The sequence below is a fragment of the Narcine bancroftii genome, chromosome 3 (assembly GCF_036971445.1).
Source record: "Narcine bancroftii isolate sNarBan1 chromosome 3, sNarBan1.hap1, whole genome shotgun sequence".
Lineage (NCBI taxonomy): Eukaryota > Metazoa > Chordata > Chondrichthyes > Torpediniformes > Narcinidae > Narcine > Narcine bancroftii.
This window is the reverse complement of record NC_091471.1, coordinates 233,555,157-233,579,900: the sequence shown is the minus strand read 5'-3', so window position 1 is coordinate 233,579,900 and position 24,744 is coordinate 233,555,157. Positions and strand designations below refer to the sequence as shown.

Here is a 24,744-nt window from a genome sequence, read left to right as displayed (position 1 = left end):
TGAATGTAACACATGAGGAACATATGAAATTGAGGAAGTATCGGTCGAATTGAAGCTGAGAAGCAGGGCCCGTTGGCGAGACACAAGGGACAACGCCTCGAGATTCGAGGGAGCTCGTTTAATTCGGAGCAATTCCATCTTGCACTGTTTGCCCTTATTAGAATGTGTATAAGTATTGTCTTGTTATTATTGGCTTGTCTGTGACCTGAAAGAACAAATTGCAGCAGAATCTGGGTTTAAGTGGATAAAGATATTGCATTAGCTTTATTTGAAGTGCTCATAAACTCGCAATGCAGCACCATAGAGAGACGCCTTCTGAAGGTTTCCAGTTCCAGAGACCTCTGCTGACTGTCGAAAAGTGACCAAATGAAACAGAAGAGGGCTGGAGAAGACAAGCCTGTCTGGTTAAATCAATTTAAACATTTTACAGTTACATTTTTAATTCTTAAAACTTTTTTTTAATTTAGACACACAGCCCGGTAAAATTTCAGCCCCCAAGCCCATACTGCCCAACTTACACCCAGTTAACCTTCAACCCCCAGTACGTCTCGAATGGTGGGAGGAAACCGGAGCCTCCCCTCCCCACGGAAGCCCCACGCAGAAGGTACAAACTCCTTATGGATGGCGCGGGGTTCAAATCCCGGACCTGATCGCTGGTGCTGTAGAGGCGCTGTTCTACCCACTACCCCACCCTCCTCCCCTCCTGGGCACAGAACTCTGTGTTTGCAGAATTTTTAAACACTACTCTGTCATTGGCATCTTTACTGGGACACAAGACCGGGTAGTAGGTCCCTGCGGATATCCGTTCCCCCTTCTTCCATGGTCCACACCGGTGGCCACATTGCTGTTGCACCCCTGTGGTCAATGCCCTGCTTGTGATGACTAAGTGATGTGCTCATTACATTGTGAGCACAGTGGACCATCAACTTGAAGCTGAGACAGTCTTGTCGACAATAGAACCGATCAGGAGAAGAGAAGCAGCCCACTTGGAGGTCCAAGTGCATGGGGAACACCAATATCTGAATGTTTTGGGATTACATCATTATTTTTTATTATTTACAGGGCGTTAGAAGCCGATTACGACCATTTGAATGCGTGTCACCCAATTGCACCAGTTATTCTACAACCCTTCATGCTTTGGGGGTAGTGGGGGAGGATGAATCCGGAAAGTCCGGGGAAACTCACGCCAACACGCGGAGAATGTACAGACAGTGCTGGTTTCGAACACTTGCTGAAACAGCGTTCCTCTAGCCGTGCCTCTCGGATGAAGGGTCCTTGCCAAAGAAATAGGCTTAGCTGTGGGAGGGACTTAATTCCGTGCTATGTTTTCATAAAGGTCCACATCTTCCATTTCAGCCCTTGGCAAATTAGCACCGGTTTTCACGAAGTTAACTTGGGAATAGGCAATGCTGTAGTCAATGGGGGGCATCTCCTTTCTCTGCAATCAGAGCACACCGTGAGTTTGGACCCGTCAAATTGTTATCATGGCTGAAATAAAGTCATTTTTTGCTTCAAGTTCCACGTCAGTTCTCTCGGGCCTTTTTTTTGTCTCTGTCTAACGTAAGAACAGGAGCAGAGGACGCCAAGGTGGGAGACAGAGTAGGAAGTGTTGAAGAAACCGAGCAGTGGCAGAGAGACTCGGACAGCTTGGGAGAGTTGGGCAAAGAAATGGCCAGATGGAGAAATGCACAGTTATACATTTTGGAAGAGGAAATAAACAGGCAGATTATTATTTGGATGGGGAGAAAATTCAGGATTTGGGGGTCCTTGTGTAGGATACCCCAAAGCAGTGGTTCTCAACCTTTTTCTTTCCACTCACAGACCACTTTTAGTATTCCCTTTGCCATTGGTGCTCTGTGATTGATAAGGGATTGCTTAAGGTGGTCTGTGGGTGGAAAGAAAAAGTTTGAAAGCTGCTGCTTTAATCGTTCCTCATTGACTTGTGATGTGCCCGGTTTCAGAACTCCAAAGGAAATGGGTCAATGTGATAGTACAGATCTATCACCAATGTATATAGTGTATATAGTTACAGTATCTAGACTGTGTGATTGGCTGAGAGCTTAGCCACGCCTACTGTCTGAGCCTTAAAGGGTTGTGTCCCTAGCCATGTCGGATCATTCCGGACTTTTATTAGCAAAAGACAGGAGCTCTTCACTGGTTGGCCACCTGTGAAGAGCTCCTGTCTTTTGCTAATAAAAGCCTTGGTTTGGATCAACAAGTCTTTGATTCTTTTGACGAGCTCTACAGTCAATGACAATGTTTTTCAAGCCAAATATTATAGTGACAATTGGGACCAGAAAAATGGTTCTCAACCTACCCTTCCCACTCACAGACCAAGTTAAGTAATCCCTTACTAATCACAGACCACCAAAGGCATTGGGAATACTTAAAGTGGTCTGTGTATAAGTTAAAACCGTGTGCTTTTGATTTTTAGTTAGTTTTGTGCCTGTCTCTTTAAGAGAACTATTGATTGCAGTGTTACCATAGTGATTATGATGTAATATCCGCCCAGGCTAATGGCTTGCTCTCATTCTCCAAGATGTCAAGCAAGTGTGAACACGAGAAATATTTCTTTGAATTTGTGTATCTCTTTAAATACCTTTTTGTATCCCTGTATTTTTATCTTTAAATCCCTTTTGAATCTCTATCATACAGTAAATCCTTTGTTATTCATCGTTATGCAAGTCCTGTGGCAAAGTTATGCAAAATGTTTATCAGTTCTCCTAACAAATTACAACTACATAAGTATTAGCCACAGTGTTTGATTTGTTGGATTAAAAAGATTGAATTTTGGGATATCACAGCCCTCGCTTTGGAAGATGACGCTCTGAAATCAGGATATATCAGAATTAAGGAAAGTGTCGTCTATAGTACATGAGTGGAAAGAAAAAGGTTAACAACCACTGTTTTAATCGTCCCAAATTGACTCGTGATGTGCCCGGTTCCAAAGGAAATGGGCCATTGACCGTTTTTTCTCAGGCCAAATATTTCAGTCACAATTGGGTCTTGAGCTGGGACAACACATATCAGAACATGATCTGAAATCCTTGGCAATGCTCAGGAGGTCTTCTGGCAAGTAAGGCCGACAGCCTGAAACATTGGATCAGTGGTTCTCGACCTTTTTCTTTCCACTCACAGACCACTTGAAGTAATCCCAATGCCTTTGGTGCTCTGTGATTAGAAAGGGATTGCTTCAGGTGGTCTGTGAGTGGGAAGGGAAGGTTGAGAATAGTCCCAATAGTTAATGTAATATTTAGCTTGAAACTGTGCACATAACGAGTCAATTAGGTACAATTAAAACAGCAGTTTTCAACCTTTTTCTTTCTACCCACAGACCACCTGAAGCAATTCCTGACTAATCACAGAGCACCGATGGCATCAGGATTACTTAAAGTGGACTATGAGTAGAAAGAGAAAGGTTGAGGACCACTGGATTAGGGACATTTGAGAGGGGCGTGGATGATATAAAAAGAGAGGCTGATGAGGTAGGAAGGGATTGGTGTTTTGGATCCAGTGTTTAGGTTGGCACGCCGTCGAGGACCAGTGGGCCTGCACTGTAACATTCTATGGACCTAGTCCTCACTCCCCCAGCCAACCGATGAACATGTACGAATAAGATGGTGAGTTCACTGCAACCATCCAGTTTCTCTGATGAATTAACATTCCCTCTATCACTTACCCAATTCCCTCCTGAAACCTCTCTTCCATGATCTGTGAAGGGAAACAAAATGTTCAGAATTTAAAGCTGAGAAATTTGACATCAACTAATAAACTCTCTGCAAATCTTTATGGGTGAACCGTGGAGAACCTTGCTGACAGATCGCTCAACTGTCTGGTCCGCGCAGGCTTGAAAAGAATTACAGAGGGCTGTGAACTCGGCCAGTGCCATCATGGGCACAAGCCTTAACTCCATTGAGGGCATCTACAAGGTCGTGGCATCCCAAGAAAACAGCCTCGGTCCTCAAGGACGCCCACTGCCCAGGACCCTACCCTCTTATCATTGCTGCCATCAGGAAAACCATCACCTGGCAGAATCCAGCAATAGCTGGACGTGTGGGTCAAGTTCAGGCAGGGTCGAGGTTTAGAGAAGTGTGTGATCATATATGGGTATGCGCTGCTTAACGTCTGTTCGGGAAAAAACCAAACGCATATACCGCAAGCAAGACCACAGCAATTTACATCACTAGCTATAGGAAATGGTATACTGCATGCCTGTACTGATCCCACTGCCCCACACACTCCCCACAGCCCCGTTCCAGTCCCCACACTGATCCCACTGCCCCACACACTCCCCACAGCCCCATGTCAGTCTTCATACTGATCCCACTGCCCCTTTCTCTCACCACAGTCCCGAGTCAGTCCCCACACCGATCCCACTGCCCCGCTTCCTCCCCACTGACCCTTGTCTGTCCCCACACTGATCCACTGACCCGCTCTCTCCCCAGAGCCCCGTGTCAGTCCCCACACTGATCCCACTGCCCCGCTTTTTCCCCAGAGCTATATCAGTCCTCACACTGATCCACTGACATGCTCTCTTCCCAGAGCCCCGTTTCAGTCCCCACACTGTTCCCACTTCCCCACATACTCCCCACAGCCCCGTGTCAGTCCCCACACTGATCCCACCGCCCAACTTTTCTCCCAGAGCTATATCAGGCCCCACACCAATCTCATTGCCCCGCTCTCTCCCCATAGTCCCATGTCAGTCCCCACACAGATCCCACTGCCCATCTCTATCCCCACAGTCCCATGTCTGTCCCAACACCGAACCCACTGCCCCTCTCTCTCCCCACAGTCCCATTTCAGTCCCCACACTGATCCCACTGCCCTGCTCTCTCCCCAGAGCCCCGTGTCAGTTCCCAGACTGATCCCACTGCCCCACACTCACCCACAGCATCGTGTCAGTACCAACACTGATCCCACTGCCTCACATTCTCCCCAGAGCTATATCAGTCCCCACACTGATCCACTGACCCACTCTCTCCCCAAAGCCCCGTGTGAGTTCCCACACTGATCCCACTGCCCCACTTTTTCCCCAGAGCTATATCAGTCCCCACACCAATCCCACTGCCCAGCTCTCTCCCCACAATCCCATGTCAGTCTCCACATTGATCCCACTGCCCTGCTCTCTCTCCAAAGCCCCGTGTCAGAACCCAGACTGATCCCACTGCCCCACATTCACCCACAGCATCGTGTCAGTACCCACATTGATCCCACTGCCTCACTTTTTCCCCAGAGCTATATCAGTCCCCACACTGATCCACTGACCCGCTCTCTCCCCAAAGCCCCGTGTGAGTTCCCACATTGATCCCACTGCCCCACATTTTCCCCAGAGCTATATCAGTCCCCACACCAATCTCATTGCCCCGCTCTCTCCCCACAGTCCCATGTCAGTCCCCACACCAATCCCACTGCCCATCTCTATCCCCACAGTCCCATGTCAGTCCCAACACCGAACCCACTGCCCCTCTCTCTCCCCACAGTCCCATTTCAGTCCCCACACTGATCCCACTGCCCTGCTCTCTCCCCAGAGCCGCGTGTCAGTTCCCAGACTGATCCCACTGCCCCACACTCACCCACAGCATCGTGTCAGTACCAACACTGATCCCACTGCCTCACATTCTCCCCAGAGCTATATCAGTTCCCACACTGATCCACTGACCCGCTCTCTCCCCAAAGCCCCGTGTGAGTTCCCACATTGATCCCACTGCCCCACATTTTCCCCAGAGCTATATCAGTCCCCACACCAATCTCATTGCCCCGCTCTCTCCCCACAGTCCCATGTCAGTCCCCACACCAATCCCACTGCCCATCTCTATCCCCACAGTCCCATGTCAGTCCCAACACCGAACCCACTGCCCCTCTCTCTCCCCACAGTCCCATTTCAGTCCCCACACTGATCCCACTGCCCTGCTCTCTCCCCAGAGCCACGTGTCAGTTCCCAGACTGATCCCACTGCCCCACACTCACCCACAGCATCGTGTCAGTACCAACACTGATCCCACTGCCTCACATTCTCCCCAGAGCTATATCAGTTCCCACACTGATCCACTGACCCGCTCTCTCCCCAAAGACCAGTGTCAGTTCCCACAATAATACCACTGCTTCACTTTTTCCCCAGAGATATATCAGTCCCAACACTGATCCACTGACCCGCTCTCTCCCCAGAGCCCCGTGTCAGTCCCCTCACTGATCCCACTGCCCCACATTTTCCCCAGAGCTTTATCAGTCCCAACACTGATCCACTGACCCGCTGTCTCTCCAGAGCCCTGTGTCAGTCTCCACACTGATCCCACTGCCCCCACTTTATCCCCAGAGCTACATCAGTCCCCACACCGATCCGACTGCCCCTTTCTCTCACCACAGTCACGAGTCAGTCCCCACACTGATCCCACTGCCCCACATTTTCCCCAGAGCTATATCAGTCCTCACACTGATCCACTGACCTGCTCTCTTCCCAAAGCCCTGTTTCAGTCCCCACACTGATCCCACTGCCCCACACACTCCCCACTTCCCCGTGTCAGTCCCCACACTGATCTCACTGCCCCACTTTTTCCCCAAAGCTATATCAGTTCCCACACGAATCCCACAGCACCGCTCTCTCCCCACAGTCCCATGTCAGTCCCCACACTGATCCCACTGCCCTGCTCTCTCCCCAGAGCATCATGTCAGTACCCACACTGATCCCATTGCCTCACTTTTTCCATAGAGCTATATCAGTCCCCACAATGATCCACTGACCCGCACTCTCCCCACAGCCCCGTGTCAGTCCCCACACTGATCTCACTGCCACACTTTTTCCCCAGAGCTATATCAGTCCCCACACCGATCCCTCAGCCCCTCTCTCTCCCCATAGCCCCGTGTCAGTCCCACACTGATCCCACCGCCCCACTTTTTCCCCAGAGCTATATCAGTCCCCACACCAATCCCACTGCCCCGCTCTCTCCCCACAATCCCATGTCAGTCCCCACATTGATCCCACTGCCCTGCTCTCTCCCCAAAGCCCCGTGTCAGAACCCAGACTGATCCCACTGCCCCACATTCACCCACAGCATCGTGTCAGTACCCACATTGATCCCACTGCCCCACTTTTTCCCCAGAGCTATATCAGTCCCCACACTGATCCACTGCCTCGAACTCTCCCCACAGCCCCATGTCACTCCCCACACTGATCCCACTGCCCCACTTTTTCCCCAGAGCTATATCAGTCCCCACACTGATCCACTGACCCACTCTCTCCCCAGAGCCCCGTTTCAGTCCCCACACTGATACCACTGCCCCACTCTTTCCCCAGAGCTATATCAGTCCCCACACTGATCCACTGACCTGCTCTCTTCCCAGAGCCCCGTTTCAGTCCCCACATTGTTCCACGGTCCCACACACTCCCCACATCCCCGTGTCAGTCCCCACACTGATCTCACTGCCCCACTTTTCCCCCAAAGCTATATCAGTCCCCACACGAATCCCACAGCCCCGCTCTATCCCCACAGTCCCATGTCAGTCTCCACACTGATCCCATTGCCCTGCTCTCTCCCCAGATCCCCGTGTCAGTCCCCAGACTGATCCCACTGCCCCACACTCACCCACAGCATCGTGTCAGTACCCACACTGATCCCACTGCCTCACTTTTTCCCCACAGCTATATCAGTCCCCACACCGATCCCACAGACCCTCTCTCTCCCCATAGCCCCGTGTCAGTCCCCAGACTGATCCCACCGCCGCACTTTTTCCCCAGAGCTATATCAGTCCCAACACCAATCCCACTGCCCCGCTCTCTCCCCACAGTCCCACGTCAGTCCCCACACTGATCCCACTGCCCTGCTCTCTCCCCAGAGCCCCGTGTCAGAACCCAGATTGATCCCATTGCCCCACATTCACCCACAGCATCGTGTCAGTACCCACAATGACCCCACTGCATCACTTTTTCCCCAGAGCTATATCAGTCCCCTCACTGATCCACTGACGCGCTCTCTCCATAAAGCCCCGTGTGAGTTCCCACACTGATCCCACTGCTCCACATTTTCCCCAGAGCTATATCGGTCCCCACACTGATCCACTGACACGCTCTCTCCCCAGAGCCCTGTTTCAGTCCCCACACTGATCCCACTGCCCCACACACTCCCCACAGCCCTGTCTCAGGCCGCACACTGATCCCACAGACCCACATTTTCCCCAGAGCTCTATCAGTCCCCACACCGATCCCACTGCTCTGCTCTCTCCCCACAGTCCCATGTCAGTCCCCATACCGATCTCACTGTCCCTTTCTCTCACCACAATCCCGAGTCAGTCCCCACACCGATCATAATTCCCCGCTCTTTCCCCCCATAGACCCTTGTCTGTCCCCACACTGAAACACTGCCCCACTCTCTCCCCAGAGCCCCATGTCAGTCCCCACACTGATCCCACTGCCCGTTCTCTCCCCAGAGACCCGTGTCAGTCCCCAGACTGATCCCACTGCCCCTTTCTCTCACCACAGACTCGAGTCAGTCCCCACACCGATCCCACTGCCCCGCTCTCTCCCCACAGAACCTTGTCTGTCCCCACACTGATCCACTGCCCCACTCTCTCCCCAGAACCCCGTTTCACTCCCCACACAGATCCCACTGCCCCGCTCTCTCCCCACTGACCCCGGTTTGTCCCCACACTGATCCACTGACCAGCTTTCTCCCCAGAGCTATATCAGTCCTCACACTGATCCACTGACCTGCTCTCTTCCAGAGCCCCGTGTCAGTCCCCACACTGATACCACTGCCCCACTTTTTCCCCAGAGCTATATCAGTCCCCACACTGATCCACTGACCTGCTCTCTTCCCAGAGCCCCGTTTCAGTCCCCACATTGTTCCACTGCCCCACACACTCCCCACATCCCCGTGTCAGTCCCCACACTGATCTCACTTCCCCACTTTTTCCCCTAAGCTATATCAGTCCCCACACGAATCCCACAGCCCTGCTCTCTCCCCACATTAATTCAGGGAGCAGAGGCTGGTGTGAGCAGTTTTGGTCTTCTTGTCTGAGGAAGGATGAGCTGGCATTGGAGAGTGTCCACGGACGAGAATGAAAGGATGATCCTATGAGGAGCGTTTGCTGGCTCAGGGACTGTATTCGCTAGACCACTCAGTAACCTCTCTGCCATCGGTGGTCTGATCAGTAAGGGGTTGCTGAAGGTGCTCTGTGGATGGGAAGGGGACGGTTGAGAACCACTGCTCCAGGACCCAATTGTTACGGAAATATTTGGCTGGGGGAAAACTTGTCACTGTGATCCCGATGCCTCTGTGATTAGTAAGGGCCGGAACATCAGGGGGATTTGAGAGACTCTCAGATGGAGAAATTAAAAATTGTTTTTGTAGGAATATATGGACACTTGCTTGGAGTATCCTGTTCATTTCTGGTCACCTCATTGAAGTTCTAGAGAGGAGATTGACCAGGATGTTACCTGGATTGGGAAACTATAGTCTTCTGAGGCAAGGTTGGCAGAGCTGGGACTTTTCTCTCTGCAGCGTAGAAGGACGAGAGGAGACTTGACAGAGGTCTACACGATTATGAGAGGCGACGATAGGACAGGATCTGCAAACACTAGAGGACAAAGTGAAGGGAGGGAAGTTTCAGGGAGATGTCAGGGGTACGGGTTTTTTTATACAGAGAGTTGTGGGAGTCTGGAACTCTCTGCCATGGACGGTGGTGGAGGCTGGTACATTGGGGGCATTTAGGAGACTGGCACAGACACGGATGCTAGAAAAAAATCAAGACAAACGGAGTAGGGGGGGGTTTACTTTTCCTAAATATGAGCGAGCAGGGCATTGTAGGCCAAAGGGCCTGACCTATGCTTTATCAATTATGTCACAGTGACGTTATCTTCCCATTCGAATGCTTATGGAACAAAAATTCAAAATTTACCGATGTTATTTCGCTTCTTAATCCTCACTTCAGAATAAACCACGTGATTGTCATGTTGAGTGGTTTCTGTGGAAGGAAATCACACACATACATTGGATCTGTTCAAGGCAGAGTCATAGGGCAACGGTCCAGGCCCATCACCCCAACTCAACAATGCTGACCAAAGTGTCCCTCCTATCCTCTGAATTTGTTCAATAACCCTCTCAAATATCCCCTCGTGTATCTGTCAAAATCTTCCCTTATCCCCCTCCCCTGTCAAGTGGTTCCATACACCAGCATCCTCTTTGGAAAGCAAGGTGCACCTCAGGCTCGATGAAACCTCCCCCATCCCTCAGAGAGAGAGAGAGAGAGTGTGTGTGTGTGTGTGTGTGTGTGTGTGTGTGTGTGTGTGTGTGTGTGTGTGTGTGTGTGTGTGTGTGTGTGTGTGTGTGTGTGTGTGTGTGTGTGTATTTCTGAGTGATGCCTGAAGTCTGTGGACTTCGACCCACAGCACCAGAAAACACTACAGCACAGAAACAAGCCATTCGGCCCTTCTAGTACTGCTCACCTATTAAGCCCAGCTCGTCCCATCGACCTGCACCCAGACCATAGCCCTCCTCCCACCCCTCCCACCCACGTCTATGTCTGATGTTGAAACCGAATCGACACCTACCACCTCTGCTGGCATTCGCTGCTTATCCTTACCACCTCTGAGTGAAGAGGTTCCCCTGAATGTTCCCCTTAAACACCCCCTTTATACCCTTAGCCCACGTCCTCTTTCACTTTTCGCACTAATCACCACAAAACATTTTCATTTACCCCATGTACACTCCTCATCCTTTTTCTCTGCACCCATCAAATTCTCTTCTGCACAGGGAATCTGAGTCCAAACCTGGTGAACTCAGCTCCTCAAATACCAGCAATGCTCCCTTCAGTGTTCTCCACACTTTTAAAATCTTATTGCATGTGGAAAGGTTCCCGTGAGCTAAAAGGTCGCGAACGTTACTCCGTGGTTTAGGACAGGTGGGAGGCAGCAGGAAGGAAATTCTAGACCGGTTAGCCCAACGTCGGGGTCAGGGCTGGGCAATTGCTCAGCATAAGGAGGTGGAAGGCGCTCCTTCCATCCGATAGCTACAGGTCCCTCTTGGGCAAGGTGTCATCCCTGTTTAGCCTGGTCACGTGAAGCCGTGGATTGCAGATGGGCTTTACAAGCAGATTCTACAGATCGGAATTTATAGCTGTAAAACTACAGGCAGGTGAATCTGCAGATCAGTGGCCAGGCTAACCCATCCAGTACGGACCCTGCAACTGAAGAAGGCAGTGGGAAACCACTTCAGGATTGTTTCCCCAGTCTAGTCATGAACTCGATGACGGTCTCAACTCAAAGATGGAGCCTTCACCCAAGGAGAAGAGGGGAGGCAACGACGGCAATTCGGAGGGTCGGAGACCGTGACTGTCAGAGAGACTCGATCGCCCACGCTGGACGTCAAGGTACCCAAATGATGCTGAGCCTGATGTCGGTGGCTGGGAAGCTGCTGGAGTCGACTGCCCAGGAGTAGGTTTGCAGTGGGCCTCGAGGCACAGGACAAGTTAGCCTCAAGTCAACAGGGTTTCCTTAAATGACGATCAGGCCCGACCAACCTACCACGACTTTCTGAAGGATTGCAGGGGAGGGGGCACATTGGGCTTTTCCACAGGGCCTCCAACAAGGTGCCACGCACGAAGCTACTGAACAAGATGAGAGCCCATGGACTTGCAGGGAGGACAGAGCATTGGGGGATCGGCTGAAAACAATGGGAATAAAGGGACTCGATTCAGGTTGGCTACCGGTTACCAGTGGTGATCCTGCAGGGGACGGTGTTGTATAGAAATGATTTGGATGATAGAATAGGTGGCTTTTTGTCTAAATTTGCAGATGGTACCAAAATAGGTGGTAGGGGAGGTGGGACTGAGGACACCAACTGGCGGCAGAGGGACTTGGGTAGATTAGGAGACTGGGCAGAGAGGTAGCAGATGAAATGCAGCGCTGGAAAGGGTATGGTCATGCAGTCTGGGACATGCATGGGGAGGAGGGCTATGGTCTGGGTGCAGGTCGATGGGACGAGATGGGCTTAATAGGTGAGCAGCACTAGAAGGGCCGAATGGCTTGTTTCTGTGCTGTAGTGTTCTCTGGTGCACACACACACACACACTCTCTCTCTCTCTCTCTCTCTCTCTCTCTCTCTCTCTCTCTCTCTCTCTCTCTCTCTCTCTCTGAGGGTTGGGGAAGTTTCATCGAGGCTAAGGTGCACCTTGCTTTCCAAAGAGGATGCTGGTGTATGGAACCACTTGACAGGGGAGGGGGATAAGGGAGGATTTTGAAAGATACACGAGGGGGATAATTTGAGAGGGTTATTGAAGTAGACAGGCGGAATATTATTTAGATGGGGAGAAAATTCCAAATTCGGAGGGGCAAAGGGACTTAACAACCCTCGTGCAGGGCACCGTAAAGGGTAAGCTCCAGGGTGGGGAAGGGGAAGGTCATGTTGGCATCAATTTCCAGAGGACTAGCAGATAACGACAGGGATCTAATGTCCAGACTCTATAGGGCACTGGCGAGATTTCATGTGGAGTTCTTTCCACAGTTCTGGCCGACTTATTTGAGAAAGGATGTGCTGGCGTTGGAGAGGATTCAGGGAAGGTTTCCTGGAATGAGACCGGGAGTGAAAGGCTTAACGTATGAGGTCCCTGGACTGCACTCGTTGGCGTAGAGAAGGATGAGACATTTTGAATGCTGAAAGGCCTGGACGGAGGTTACTTTCCCATGGTAGGGGAGTCTGGGTCACACTTCATTTCCCATCCCTGATCAAAACTGGACAAGAAATAGAAACAACACATGAGAAAGGTGCTCACCCAAAGTCCAAGCAGTCCCCACGTTGGCATATTCATTATCATTTGAGGCTGTTGGTTCATTGTAGGTCTGTGATCCAGTCCCCGTCACCATCCTGCACAGAAAAACAGACCCAAATGCTCTGAATAACAATGCATCGAACACCTGGAACTTCTCTTCCACAACAACGTTGGCCAATTCCTGCAGAGGGGCAGTGGGGGAAAAGCATCCTGACTGGTTGCATCATGGTCTCATATGGGAGGAACCCACTTCCACCCCCAAAAGGTAGCGGACACAGCCCAGGTCATCACGGGGCAAATCCTTTCCCCACTGTCCAGCACATCTACGGGATCAGGAAAGGGGTACAGGAGCCACAAGACTCGCTCCGCCAGGTTCAGGGACAGCAGCCAACCCTCCACCATCAGGCTCCTCAACGACAAGCTCAATCATTTACGGACTTTTATTGATTTTCTTTGCTCTCTCTGTATTGCACAATCAGTTTGTTGTTTACATTTGTTATCCATTGACACACGTACACTATGTACAGATTTTCTTTGGCACTGTCGATTAGTGGTGATTCTGCCGTGCCCACAGGATAAGGAATATCAGGGTTGGACATGATTTCACGCATGTACTCTAACAATAAATCTGAAACTTTGAACCAGCGGAGACGGAGCGAGAAAATCCTACATAAATGCATGGTCCAGACCTTTCAGCCACGACATTGTACCGGCCCATACAAACCGACCCCAAACAATTTAACTCTCCCCTACCTCACAACATCCAGGTGCCTGTTCAAGGGTATTTTAAAGTTCCCCACTGTCCCAGCCTCCAACACCATGCCCTGCCATGCATTCCAGCCCCCGTCCCCTCTTTGTGTCGAAAACCTATGTCCGATGTCTTCCCATCCTCTTAAGACGTTGTCCTCCAGCATTCGCCACCATCGCTCCGGGAAACGGGTTCTGTACCCAGCCTCCCAAAGCCGTAGAAACCTGCAGCAAGATACAGGCCCTTCAGCCCACAAAGTTGTGCCCCATAGCTCTCTATTTTTCTCAGCCCCTTGTACCTCTCCAAAAGCCTCTCGAAAGGCCCTATCGTACCCGCCTCCACCATCTGGTAGGAGGAGAGATGAGGAGTTTAACAGAAACTGGAGAAGTCTACATTAATGCCATCCAGCTGGAGAGAGTCCGGACAGAATAGGAGGTGTTGTTCCCTCCGATTTGTGGGAGGTCTCGGTCCGGCCATGCATGACACCTTGGGCAGGCATGTCAGCCAGGGAATGTGGTGGGGAATTGGAACGGGTGGGCATTGGGAGATCCACCCGACGTAGTGGACAGAGCTGAGGTGCTGAACGAAGGCATGTCCCAGACTGGACCAAATGGATATGATGAGTAAAGGTCACCCCCCACACCCTTCCTTCCTCTCCACTATTCCCAACCCCAAACAGTCCTTCCAAATGAAGCAACACTTCAGTGCCCCCCCATTCTAATTCCCCATCCCATCCCCTCACTGACCTGTCTGTCCATAGTCTCACGCATTGCCAGACGAGAGCACCTGCACATCGGTGGAACAACTCCTCACCTTCTGTCTGGGGCACCAGATGGCATTAACGTCGACTTCTCTAGTTACCGTTAAACCCCTCCCTTCTTTTTGTTTCCTCCTATCACCTTTCCCAGCTCTACCTCTTTATCTCTCTCTTACACTTTACTTTCTCTATCCCCCTTTTTAGCTCTTTCTTTCTCCTTGCTACCTCTCTTTCCTGTCTCTCTATCCCTCTCTTTGCCTCCCTCTCCCTTTAGCTTCCAACCGTGGGGGGAATAAAACCTTTCCACATCTACCAAGTCTGCACCTTTCAACACTGGAAATGTTCGAAGGAGATGTCTCTTCGTTCCCGTAAATCCCAACGAGAACAGGCTATGAACTGCTCGTGCGATAACCATTTCATTCCCAGATGTGGTAAACCACTGGTGCACCGTGATTGGCTGGTACGTCTCCCGAGATCGATCCTACCCAAAGCCCCTTGCAGTCAAGGATAGTGTTTCAGTCTTTAGCTGCTAAAAGCCTGATTGTTTTACTACTTGGCCTTCTATGAATTATGGATGGTACATCACTGGAATTATCTGGTCCCTCATGACTCGATCTCTCTTCATAAACTGATATCCTGATTGCAGAATCAGCCTGGATAACCCCCAGTGCCAGAAATGCCCACAGGCCTCCAGGATCAGCCTCCCCAGCATTGCAACATCAGACTTTGTAACATTACGATTATTGTTGCTACTCACCCTGTCGGTTGCAAAACCCTCGAGGAATCACCTGTAGTGATCGTAAAGGAGAGAAATGTTGGCAAATTGGTTTGGATGACCCAAGTTTTGGCCCAGTGTCCCCACGTGCTGATTGGGAAACACGGCTGCCCGGAAATGCAGAATGTGGCCAGCCAGTCCAACATTGATCGCTTGGCCAAGAGGCGCACCCAACAGCAACCTTACACTCAATGTCAGCAAAACTAAGGAGCTGATTGTTGACTTCAGGAAGGGAAAGCCAGAGATTTACGATCCAGTGATCACTAGGGATCAGAGGTGGGGAGGGGGAGCACATTTAGGTTCTTGGAAGTATCCATCTCGGAGGATTTTTGCTGGACCCTACACACCAATGACATCGTGAAGAAAGCACGTCAGCGCCTCGACTTCCCCAGGAGTTTGCGGAGGTTCGATATGACATCAGAATCCCTTACAAATTTCTGCAGTGGTGCAATGGAAAATGTGCTGACCGGCTGCATCACAGTCTTGTATGGGAGACACCAATACCCCTGTGTGTAAAGCCCTCCAAAAGGTAGTGGAGGCAGCCCAGGACATCACAGGCAAAACCTTCCACACTGTCGAGCACATCTACAGGGAACGCTGCCGTCGGAGAGCAGCAGTGATCATCAAGGACCCCCACTTCCAGGCACACGCTCTGTTCTCGCTGCTGCCATCAGGAAAGAGGTGTAGGCACCTCAAGACTCACACCACCAGGTTCAGGAACAACTGCTACCCCTCCTCCATCAGACTCCTCAACAACAAACTCAATCAGGGACCCATTTAAGGACCTTGACGTGCATTTTCCTTTTGTTCTCTCTGAATTGCACAGTCAGTTCATTTACCTTTGTTATCTATTCACAATTCTTTATTTGTTTCCATGTTTACGCTGTGTACAGTTATTTTTTTGCACGCCCCTTTAGTGGGAATTCTGCCACACCCATAGGATAAAGGAATCTGAGGGTCATTTGTGATGTTGTGTCTGTACTCTGACAAGAAATCTGACAAAACTCTCGAAAATTTCTACAGGAGGACCATGGAGAGCATTGTGGCAGGTAACATCCCTGCCTGGTACAGAGAAACCAACTCTCAGGTCAAGAATAAACTCCAGAGGGTTGTTAACTCGGCCTACGACATCTTGGGAACCAGGCCTCACTCCATCAAGGACATCAACGAGGTGGTGGTTTAAAAAGCAGCCTCAATCCTCAAAGACCCCCCACCACCCAGGTCATGGCCTCTTCACTCTTCTACCATTGGGGAAAAGGTCAAGGAACCCAAAGACGAGCTATTCAGTGGCACAAGGACGGCTTCTTTCCCGCTGCCACCAGATTCCTGAATGTTCAATGAACCAAAGACACGGCCTGACTTTTCGTGGACTAGTAATGTTATTTTTTATAGTAATGTTGTCAGATGGTTATAATGTGAATGTTTGCTCTATGACGCTGCCACAAAACTCCGAATTTCGTAACGATGAATCCTGATTCTGATTTTGTACCTAATCCCCAACAACTTGTTGCAAACATTTCAGCCCCAGGGGAACAAAGCCTCTGATTATCCACACGATCAATGCCTCTCATCACCTTTTTCACTTCTCTCAGGTCATCTCTCATCCTCCACCGCTCCGAGGAGAAAAGGCAGAGTTCACACAACCTGTTTTCATGAGGCAAGCTCCCTAAACCAGGCAGTATCCTTATTGATCTTCTCTGCACCCTTTCTGTGGCTTCCATATCCTACCATAGTGAGGTGACCAGAACTGAGCCCAGAACTCACGCTGCCGGTATCCCCCATCCCGCCCACCTCCAAGTGAACAGCGTGTAGTTGCTGAGGAATCCTCCAGCTGGAGGATACCTGCTTCGATCTGAATTTCCCGAAAGCCTGTTCACACGACAGCAAGCCAGGGCGTATGGGGCCTGTAGCATATATGATAAAGGGGCTCTAAATAGTGCCGGCTGAAAAATGCACACCGGAAGGGAAGTGCGATGACAACGCCCCCACTCCCCCAAAAGAGTTTCTGACACTGACCCTGCATGTTCTCCATTTTGGCAAGTTTGAAATAGTCTTCATTATTCTTAACAAAATAATTCTCGCTTTCTCAGATCACTATGTATTTAGTGATTACATCCTTGATCAAAGACAATACAGGTACACAATCTTTCATCTGGACATCTAAAATCCGGAAACGTCCAAAATCCTGCAAGTGGGGAGGGAAAGAGACCGGCAGCTCAAGTCAGGCGGGATGGGGGGGGTGGAAACCGGCAGGGCGAGTAGGGCAGGCAAGGGGGAGAGTCTGGCAGTGCAAGTCAGGCGGGCAGGAGATCAACAGCACAAGTTGGGCGGGCGAGGGGGAGAGACCGCAGCGCGAGTCGGGCAGGCATGAGGGCACGACTCAGGTGGGCAGGAGACCGGCAGCACGACTCAGGTGGGTGAGGTGCGGGGAGATAGGCAGTGCGAGGTGGGCGGGATGGGGGGATACTGGCAGAGTGAGTCGGGCAGGCAGGTGGGGGGGGGGAAGAGACCGGCAGCACGAGTTGAATGGGCTTAAATCTGGCTTTCTGAAATCCAGAAAAATCCAAAATTCAGAACACACTGTCCCCTAAGGGTTCCAGATAAAGGATTGTGTACCTGTAAGCATTTTCACTATCACCAATTCCCCCCCCCCAACCAAACACAAACAGCCATTAAATAACACAAAAGTATTGACTCTAGAAGTGTGCTCCAATAATTTTTGTTCAGTCTCCATTTCTTTCCCAAGTTGGGAATCAACAAATTGTGCAGCCGCAATGAGATATCACACTCCCATCGTCTGTGCTAATCAACCCTGATCATTGGTTAAAATCGCTCACCTTAAATTTAATTTAATATTAATTTAATTTAACCTTCAATTTAATTTAATCTAAATCTAGTTTAATTTAATTCAACATTAATTTGAATCTAATTTGACCAAAATTTAATTTAACCTTAATTTAATTAAATTCAATCTTAAATTAATTTAATTTATACTTAATTTAATTTAACATTAATTTAATTTAATTTAACCTTAAATTGAATTTAATTTAGCCATTATTTAATTTAAATTCAATTTAAGGTTTGCAATTTTGTCAATGATCATCTGGAATCGGGGGTTATTAACACAGGCCATGGGACTGTGGCATCTCATAGCCTCTGCACAAAGATGAAAACTAAAATGTTTAAGCCACACACCCAGTCAGTCCTTCAGAATGTGCATATCAAGTAACAGAGCAATTCAGCAAGCATTTAGCGCAGGGCTCTTAAAAATGTGTGGCCCCAGCACATGTTGCTTTTGTCGTGACACTAACTCTGAACTGCAGCGATCAATGCAGCATCTGCTCTGCAAGTGACGCTGTCACCATTCCCTCCCCCCGCCCCCCCCCCATCCATCAAGATGTTACTCTGCATCTCAGGGCCACGGTGGAGGCCAGAAATAAATGGATTTAATTTCACGACCGCTGTTGAGGCGCGTCACTTACTCTGCTTATTCCTTCGACGCCAGAAGAAATATAATCCAATCAGGACAACAGCAAGAAGAGGTGAAAGGAGTGAAATGATGATGGTTGCTGCTCGACTCTGCTCTGGAGGGAAAGGGCATAAATATAAATATCATTGGGCTGGTATGGTTAGCGCAATGCCATTACGTCACCAGCAATCGGAACCAGGGTTCCGTGTCTGTGTGGGTTTCCCCCGGTGGGGGGTCTGATTTCCTCTCACCCTACAAGACGCACTGGAGGTTAATGGGGTGTAAATTGGGTGGCCTGTTACCGCACTGTACGTCCAAATAAAGGTGGAACGCAAGTCATCGAAATCTTCCCTCAATAACCCACCTCCATCATGAGTAAAGCACAGAGGTCTGCCAACACCATGGTTGATGTACATTGATGAAGGACTCAACGTTGAACATAGAACAATGCAGCACAGTACAGGCCCTTTGGCCCTCAATGTTGTGCCGACCCATATACCCCTTCCTAAAAAAATACTAAACTCTCCCTACCCTGTAACCCTCTACTTTTCTTTCATCCATGTTTCTGTCTATGAGTCTCTTAAATGCCCCCAATGCTTCAGCCTCCATCACCATCCCTGGCAAGGCGTTCCAGGCCCCCACTACTCACTGAGTAAAAAACCCAACCCCTAACTTCCCTCCCTTCACTTTGTACAGACATCCTCTGGTGTTGGCTGATCCTGTCCTGGGAAACAGGCGCTGGCTGCCCACCCTTTCTCTGCTTCTCATAATTTTGTAGACATTATCAATTCTCCTCTCATCCTTCTACCTTCTACACTCCAGAGAGAAAAGTCCCAGCTCTGCGAACCTTACCTCAGAAGACTGGTTTCCCAATCCAGGCAACATCCTGGTCAATCTCCTCTGCACCCTCTCCATAGCTACAACATCCTCCCTGTAATGAGGTGACCAGAAATAAACACAAGACTTGAAGTGGGGTCTTACCAAAGCATTTGTAGAGTTGATTATGTATCTTCATCTTAGCTCTATAAAGTTCACTGTTTGACTCGCTGAATTTCTCCAGCTTTGACTCCGCCAGCATCGTTCTGGCCAGAAGGGGAAAACCATTGACCAGAAACTGAACCCATGTCGACCTGCCACCAGGAAGGAGCAACAGAGCGACTCGACCTACTCAAAAGCCTGAGGAACCTCACCATGACCCCGAGCCCTCTCCCCCGCTCCGACAGGTGTGCCATGCACAGCATCCTGTTCAGTTGTATCAGAGACTAGGAACGGGGAACCACTCGGCCCCGTGACTGGGAGAACATGCAGAGAGTTGGCTTTAATGCAATCTCAAAGATTCGGCAGCAGCTATACCCTGTGAGGCATCTGAGGAGATTCAGTCTGTCACTGAAGACTCTTGTCAACCTCTTCTGGTGGACTGTGGAAAGCATTCTGGCTGTTGTATCACTGCCTGGTACAGAGGCACCAAGTCTAAGGACAAGAATAAACTCCAGAGGGTTGTTCACATGGTCTGCGACATCATGGGCACCAGACTTCACTTCATCAAGGACATCAACATGAGGCGGGGTCCTCAAAAAACAGCTTCTATCCTCAAAGACCCCCTCCCCCCAGGCCATGCCCTCTTCGCTCTGCTACCATCGGGGAAAAGGTCCAGGAGCCTGAAGATGAGCATTAGTAGCACAAGGACAGCTTCTTTCCCGCTGCCATCAGATTCCTGAATGATCAATGAACCACAGACACTACCTGACTTTTAGTGCTTTGTTATTTTTTATAGTAATGTTGTAAGAACGTTTGTACTACGATGCTGCCACGAAACACCAAACTTCATCACTCGTTCATGATGATAAATACTGATTCAGATTCTGTATCTGACCTTTCTACCATACAGCTCTCATTTAAAGCCATCTAGCCACTCCCCCTCTCATCTCTCAGGTTCTTTCCATTCTACCCTTAGCCTCTGCCAACCTGTCACCTCCAATGGCTCAGCCTATTCTCCCCATCCCTTCCCCTTCCTCCATTCTCTTGTCTCCTCCTCCCATTCTCGTGACCTATGTTTCCGCCCCCTCATATTTTAGTGAAATAGGATTATCAAAGTAAGGGGTAGTATAGACAGGAGAGACTGAATGGTCACAGTTAAAATTTCACATGAGCACAACACAAGTCACAGCCAGCGACTGTTCAATACATTGGAAGAACTGAGGGAAGTTTGTCACAGTCTGTTCCAGAATTCAATGACATTCCGACTGCGGGAGGAAGAGTCAGCTTTCGGAAGCAGCCCTCGTAGCAGCCATTTTGGTGGAATTCACAACAAAGCATGTTGTGTGAATGACTGGACCTTTCGGTGGGTCGGCCTGGGCCAGGAGGGGCTGTTCGAAAGGCAAAGTGCTTCATTTTGAGTGAGACTAACAGTGAAGTCACTCGGAGAGACCGCTACATTTTGAGTATAAATAAGAGTGTCATTGACTCAGAGAGACCGCTACGTTTTGTTTGTGACTAACAGGGAAGATTCACGGGGAGACCGTTATATTTTGAGTGTGACTAACAGTGAAACTACATGGAGAAACCACTACATTTATAGTGTGACTAGCAGTGAAATTACTCACAGAGACCGCTATATTTTGACTGGGAGTAACAGTTAAGTTCACTCAGAGAGATCGTTATATTTTGTCTGTGACAAACAATGAAATTCATTCGGAGAGACCACTACATTTTGAGTGTGACTAACAGTGTTGTACCTCATAGAGATCACTACATTTTTAGTCTGATAATCGAGAGACTGCTACATTCTTAGTGTGACTAACAGTGAAGTCACTCGAAGAAACCGCTACATTTTGCGTGTGACTGACATTGAAATCACACAGAGAGACCGCTACCTTTTGATGGTGACTAACAGTGAAGTTATGCTCTTGCAAGCTTTGTGTAGCCATCCAGTTTGTGTCTCGCCTACAAAAGGAGCAGAAGTGTTGTGACCCCAGCTCAGGTGGACAGACATTTCTTCAATAGCAACACAAGGAGAATTTGTGAGTCTGTTCCAAATACGACTCCATCTCTCCATCAGATCGACATTAATTCTCAGCATCAAGTTTCAAAGGCTGGCTCCTCAACACTGAATTTGAAAGACTGAATTTAGAAGTAACTTTCTAGATTTTGGCCTGGACTGTAATGGTTTGTGTATATCACACACACGCACACTTAAGACCCGCACACAGTTTTGTGTGAAGGATAAGTTTCAGAGTTAGAAATAAAATTGGTCTTCTAAAATTAAACCCTGTCTGGTTCATTGCCCATTGTTGCTCGTTGCGCGCAGTTCGTAACAGGAATCCTCCGCTTTTCAAATTTTATTTTCTTTTATGAAAGGCGAGCAACATCAGGGCCTGTTTTCGCTCACCGAAATGAATACAAAGAGGATTTTCACTTTTACGATAAAAAGGCAAAAATGGCATTCAGCGTTCGTTTTTCAGTGAGCCATTACAGGGGCAGCGTGCACCCCTAGCAGGGAGAGTGTAGCCGCCAAACTCCTTCCCTGGAAACTACATTCAGCATCAGGCCGCCACAGCTTTGAATTGTGTCCATAGAACCAGAGAATGCTACGCTTGGAAAACTGACCATCTAGGCTTCCTCTAGTCTGTGCCAACCATCATCTCGCTAGTTCCACTGGCCTGGTCCCATTCCATAACCCTCCGGGCCTCTCCTGTCATGTATCTGTCCAATTTAATCTTAAAACACAAGAGGTAAAGATTTTCTTAATGTCGTGATGTACTAGATTTAGATGTAACTAACAGGAAATTCTTTAACTTTTATCGACGGAAGGCAGACGGAGATTCGCCATTTTGTCCAGTGCCCCCTCATGCGGAAACCTGCAGCACCTTGTCCCTAGGCAGTCTCCCCCTCCAGGTACTGGCCAGCCCTGAGCCTGCTGAGCTTCCCAGATCAGATAATCTTGGGTGTATTCAGGCTGTTAGATGTTGATTGAACCCCTCATTCACCACATCATTCCACACTCCCACCACTCTCTGAGTGTAGAACTCCCCCCCCCGAATGTTCCCCCTAAACCTTCCCCCTTTCAGCTTGAAACTATGACCTTCTCATATTGATCTCCCCCAATCAAAGTGGGAAAAGTCAACATATCCACTCTCTCTCTACCTCTCAAGGAATAAAGTCCCAACCTTTCCCTGTAACTCAACTCCTGAAGACCCGGCAACATCCTAGTAAACCTTCTCTGCACTCTTTCAATCTGATTGATATCTTTACTGTAGTTTGGAGACCAAATCTGCACCTAATATTCCAAATTTGGTCTCACCAATGTCTTAAACAACTTCAACATAACATCCCAATTCCTAGACTCAATACTTTGATTGATAAAGGCTCAGATACCTCCTTGCACACCCTCTCCTACCTCCCCTCTCTGCCTTCTTTACAGCCCTGTCCACCTGCAACATCACCTTCAGGGAACAAGGATCTGTATTTCCAGATCTCCCTGCCTTCCGCACTCCTCAGTGCCCAACCATTTACCGTGTATGTCCTACCTTGGTTTGCCCTTCCAAAATGCATCACCTCACACTTTTCTTCATCAAACTCCATCTGCCCTCTTTTGGCCCATTCTCAGAGTTGGACCAAGTCCCTCTGCAAGCTTTGAAAATCCTGGCCATCCACAAACCTCCCATCTTAGGTTTATCAGCAAACGCTGATCCAATTTACCATTGGATTTAGACAACAAACAACAGTGGTCCCAGCACCAATCCCAGAGGCACACCACTCGTCACAGGCCTCCAGTCTGAGAAGCCACCATCCACCACTGCTCTCTGTTTTCTCCCACACAGTCAGTTACAATTCCAGTTTACCACCTCTCCGTGGATACCTCGTGTCATAACCTTCTGAACTAACCTCCCACATAAGACCTTGTCAAAGGCTTTACTAAAGTCCATGTTGCCAACATCCACAGCCTTTCCTTCATCTACATTCTTGGTGACCTCCTTGAAAACTCCACAAGGTTCATTAAACATGATCTACCACGCACAAAGCCATGCTGATTGTCCTTAATCAGCCATGTCTCCCCAAATACCTCATCTCTGTGTGCATCTGTGCTTTACTGTGATATATATTTTGTGCATTCGTTAGCAAGATGCGTCCTGAGGTATCAGAAAAGCATAAAAGAACTTGTAAGGGTGTTACGCTTAGCATAAAACTGGTCTGGGAACGTTCAAAAAATGTCACCCATATCAATTAACGGTAATCCCTTCTTCATGTTATGCCATTCGGCTTACAGAAGGTTTCAAGGGAACACTCTACTTTTTGATAGTGGGTGGTGGAGGAGACCTGTTTTCTACGTGAACTGCTGAGTTTCTCCAGCTCTTTAGAACACTCGACGAGAAGCACAGATTTTCTTGTTTAACTCACAATGGCGCAAAGCTTCAACAAAAACTCTTCACGATAAGTAATCACGGTAACTCACCAATTATGGTGACCTCAACTAATTCGCTCTTCAATCGGAGTTCGGACACTTTGTTCCCAACAGCACAGCTGTATTTCCCTTCCCAGCTTTTGTTGACATTTCCCATTTCGAATGGCACCTCGGTTAAATTCGATTCCTCCCGGTACAATTCCTTCTGTGCGTCCTTGTAGAAAATGTAGGTCAATGGGCTGGAACCGTTGGAGACAGAGCAAATGAGCAACAACTTGTCCCCTTCCAGTAACTCCATTGTAGGCTTGATTGTAAGCAGAGGTTTGGACACAGGAGTTCCTGCAATAAACAATTTTAAATTATTGCACTTTGGGCCAACTATCAAACGTTAGTTTCACAGTTAAACACAATTAGTTCTTGCTTGGCCATTGCGAATACCTGTTTCCACAGTCATGTACATTCTGAATATTGAATGGCATGAGCAGAGTAGATTTTGAAAGGCCATTCCCACGGTTGGAGGGTCGAGGACGAGAGGGCACAAATTCGGGATTGAAGGGCACCCATTCGGAACAGGGCTGCGTGGGAATTTCTTCAGCCTGAGGGAAGTGGAATCTGTGGCCACAGGCGGTTGTGGAGGTTTGGCCATCAGGTGTATTTCAGGAAGGGATCAATAGGATCGATTAGACGGGTTATCCAAGGTTACGGGGAGGTCTGCGCTGCATGAGGAACTGGATCAGCTCAGGATTGAATGGCGGGACAGACTTGAAGGGCTGAATGACCTATTTCTTTTAAGGGCATCTGAGATTTGCTCTCTTATGGTGAGGCGGGCAGTGTT

General features: G+C 49.1%; 1 protein-coding gene across 6 annotated transcripts in view; it reads right to left on the bottom strand.

Moving 5' to 3' along the window:
* Positions 1-235: 235 nt before the first annotated feature.
* The window catches only part of LOC138758292 (Fc receptor-like protein 4), a 79,742-nt gene continuing 55,233 nt past the window's right edge, over positions 236-24,744 (bottom strand). For 5 of the 6 annotated variants that reach the window (XM_069926991.1, XM_069926996.1, XM_069926995.1 and 2 more), the window contains 7 exons: positions 23,961-24,248; positions 18,522-18,623; positions 15,022-15,052; positions 12,763-12,854; positions 9,892-9,957; positions 3,680-3,711; positions 236-1,438 (listed from right to left, as the gene is read on the bottom strand). In XM_069926991.1, coding sequence (XP_069783092.1) covers positions 1,310-1,438; positions 3,680-3,711; positions 9,892-9,957; positions 12,763-12,854; positions 15,022-15,052; positions 18,522-18,623; positions 23,961-24,248 — 740 coding nt within the window. In that variant the 3' untranslated portion in view covers positions 236-1,309. The remainder of the gene's footprint in view (positions 1,439-3,679; positions 3,712-9,891; positions 9,958-12,762; positions 12,855-15,021; positions 15,053-18,521; positions 18,624-23,960; positions 24,249-24,744) is intronic. The other variant, XR_011354240.1, reaches the window with a different exon arrangement.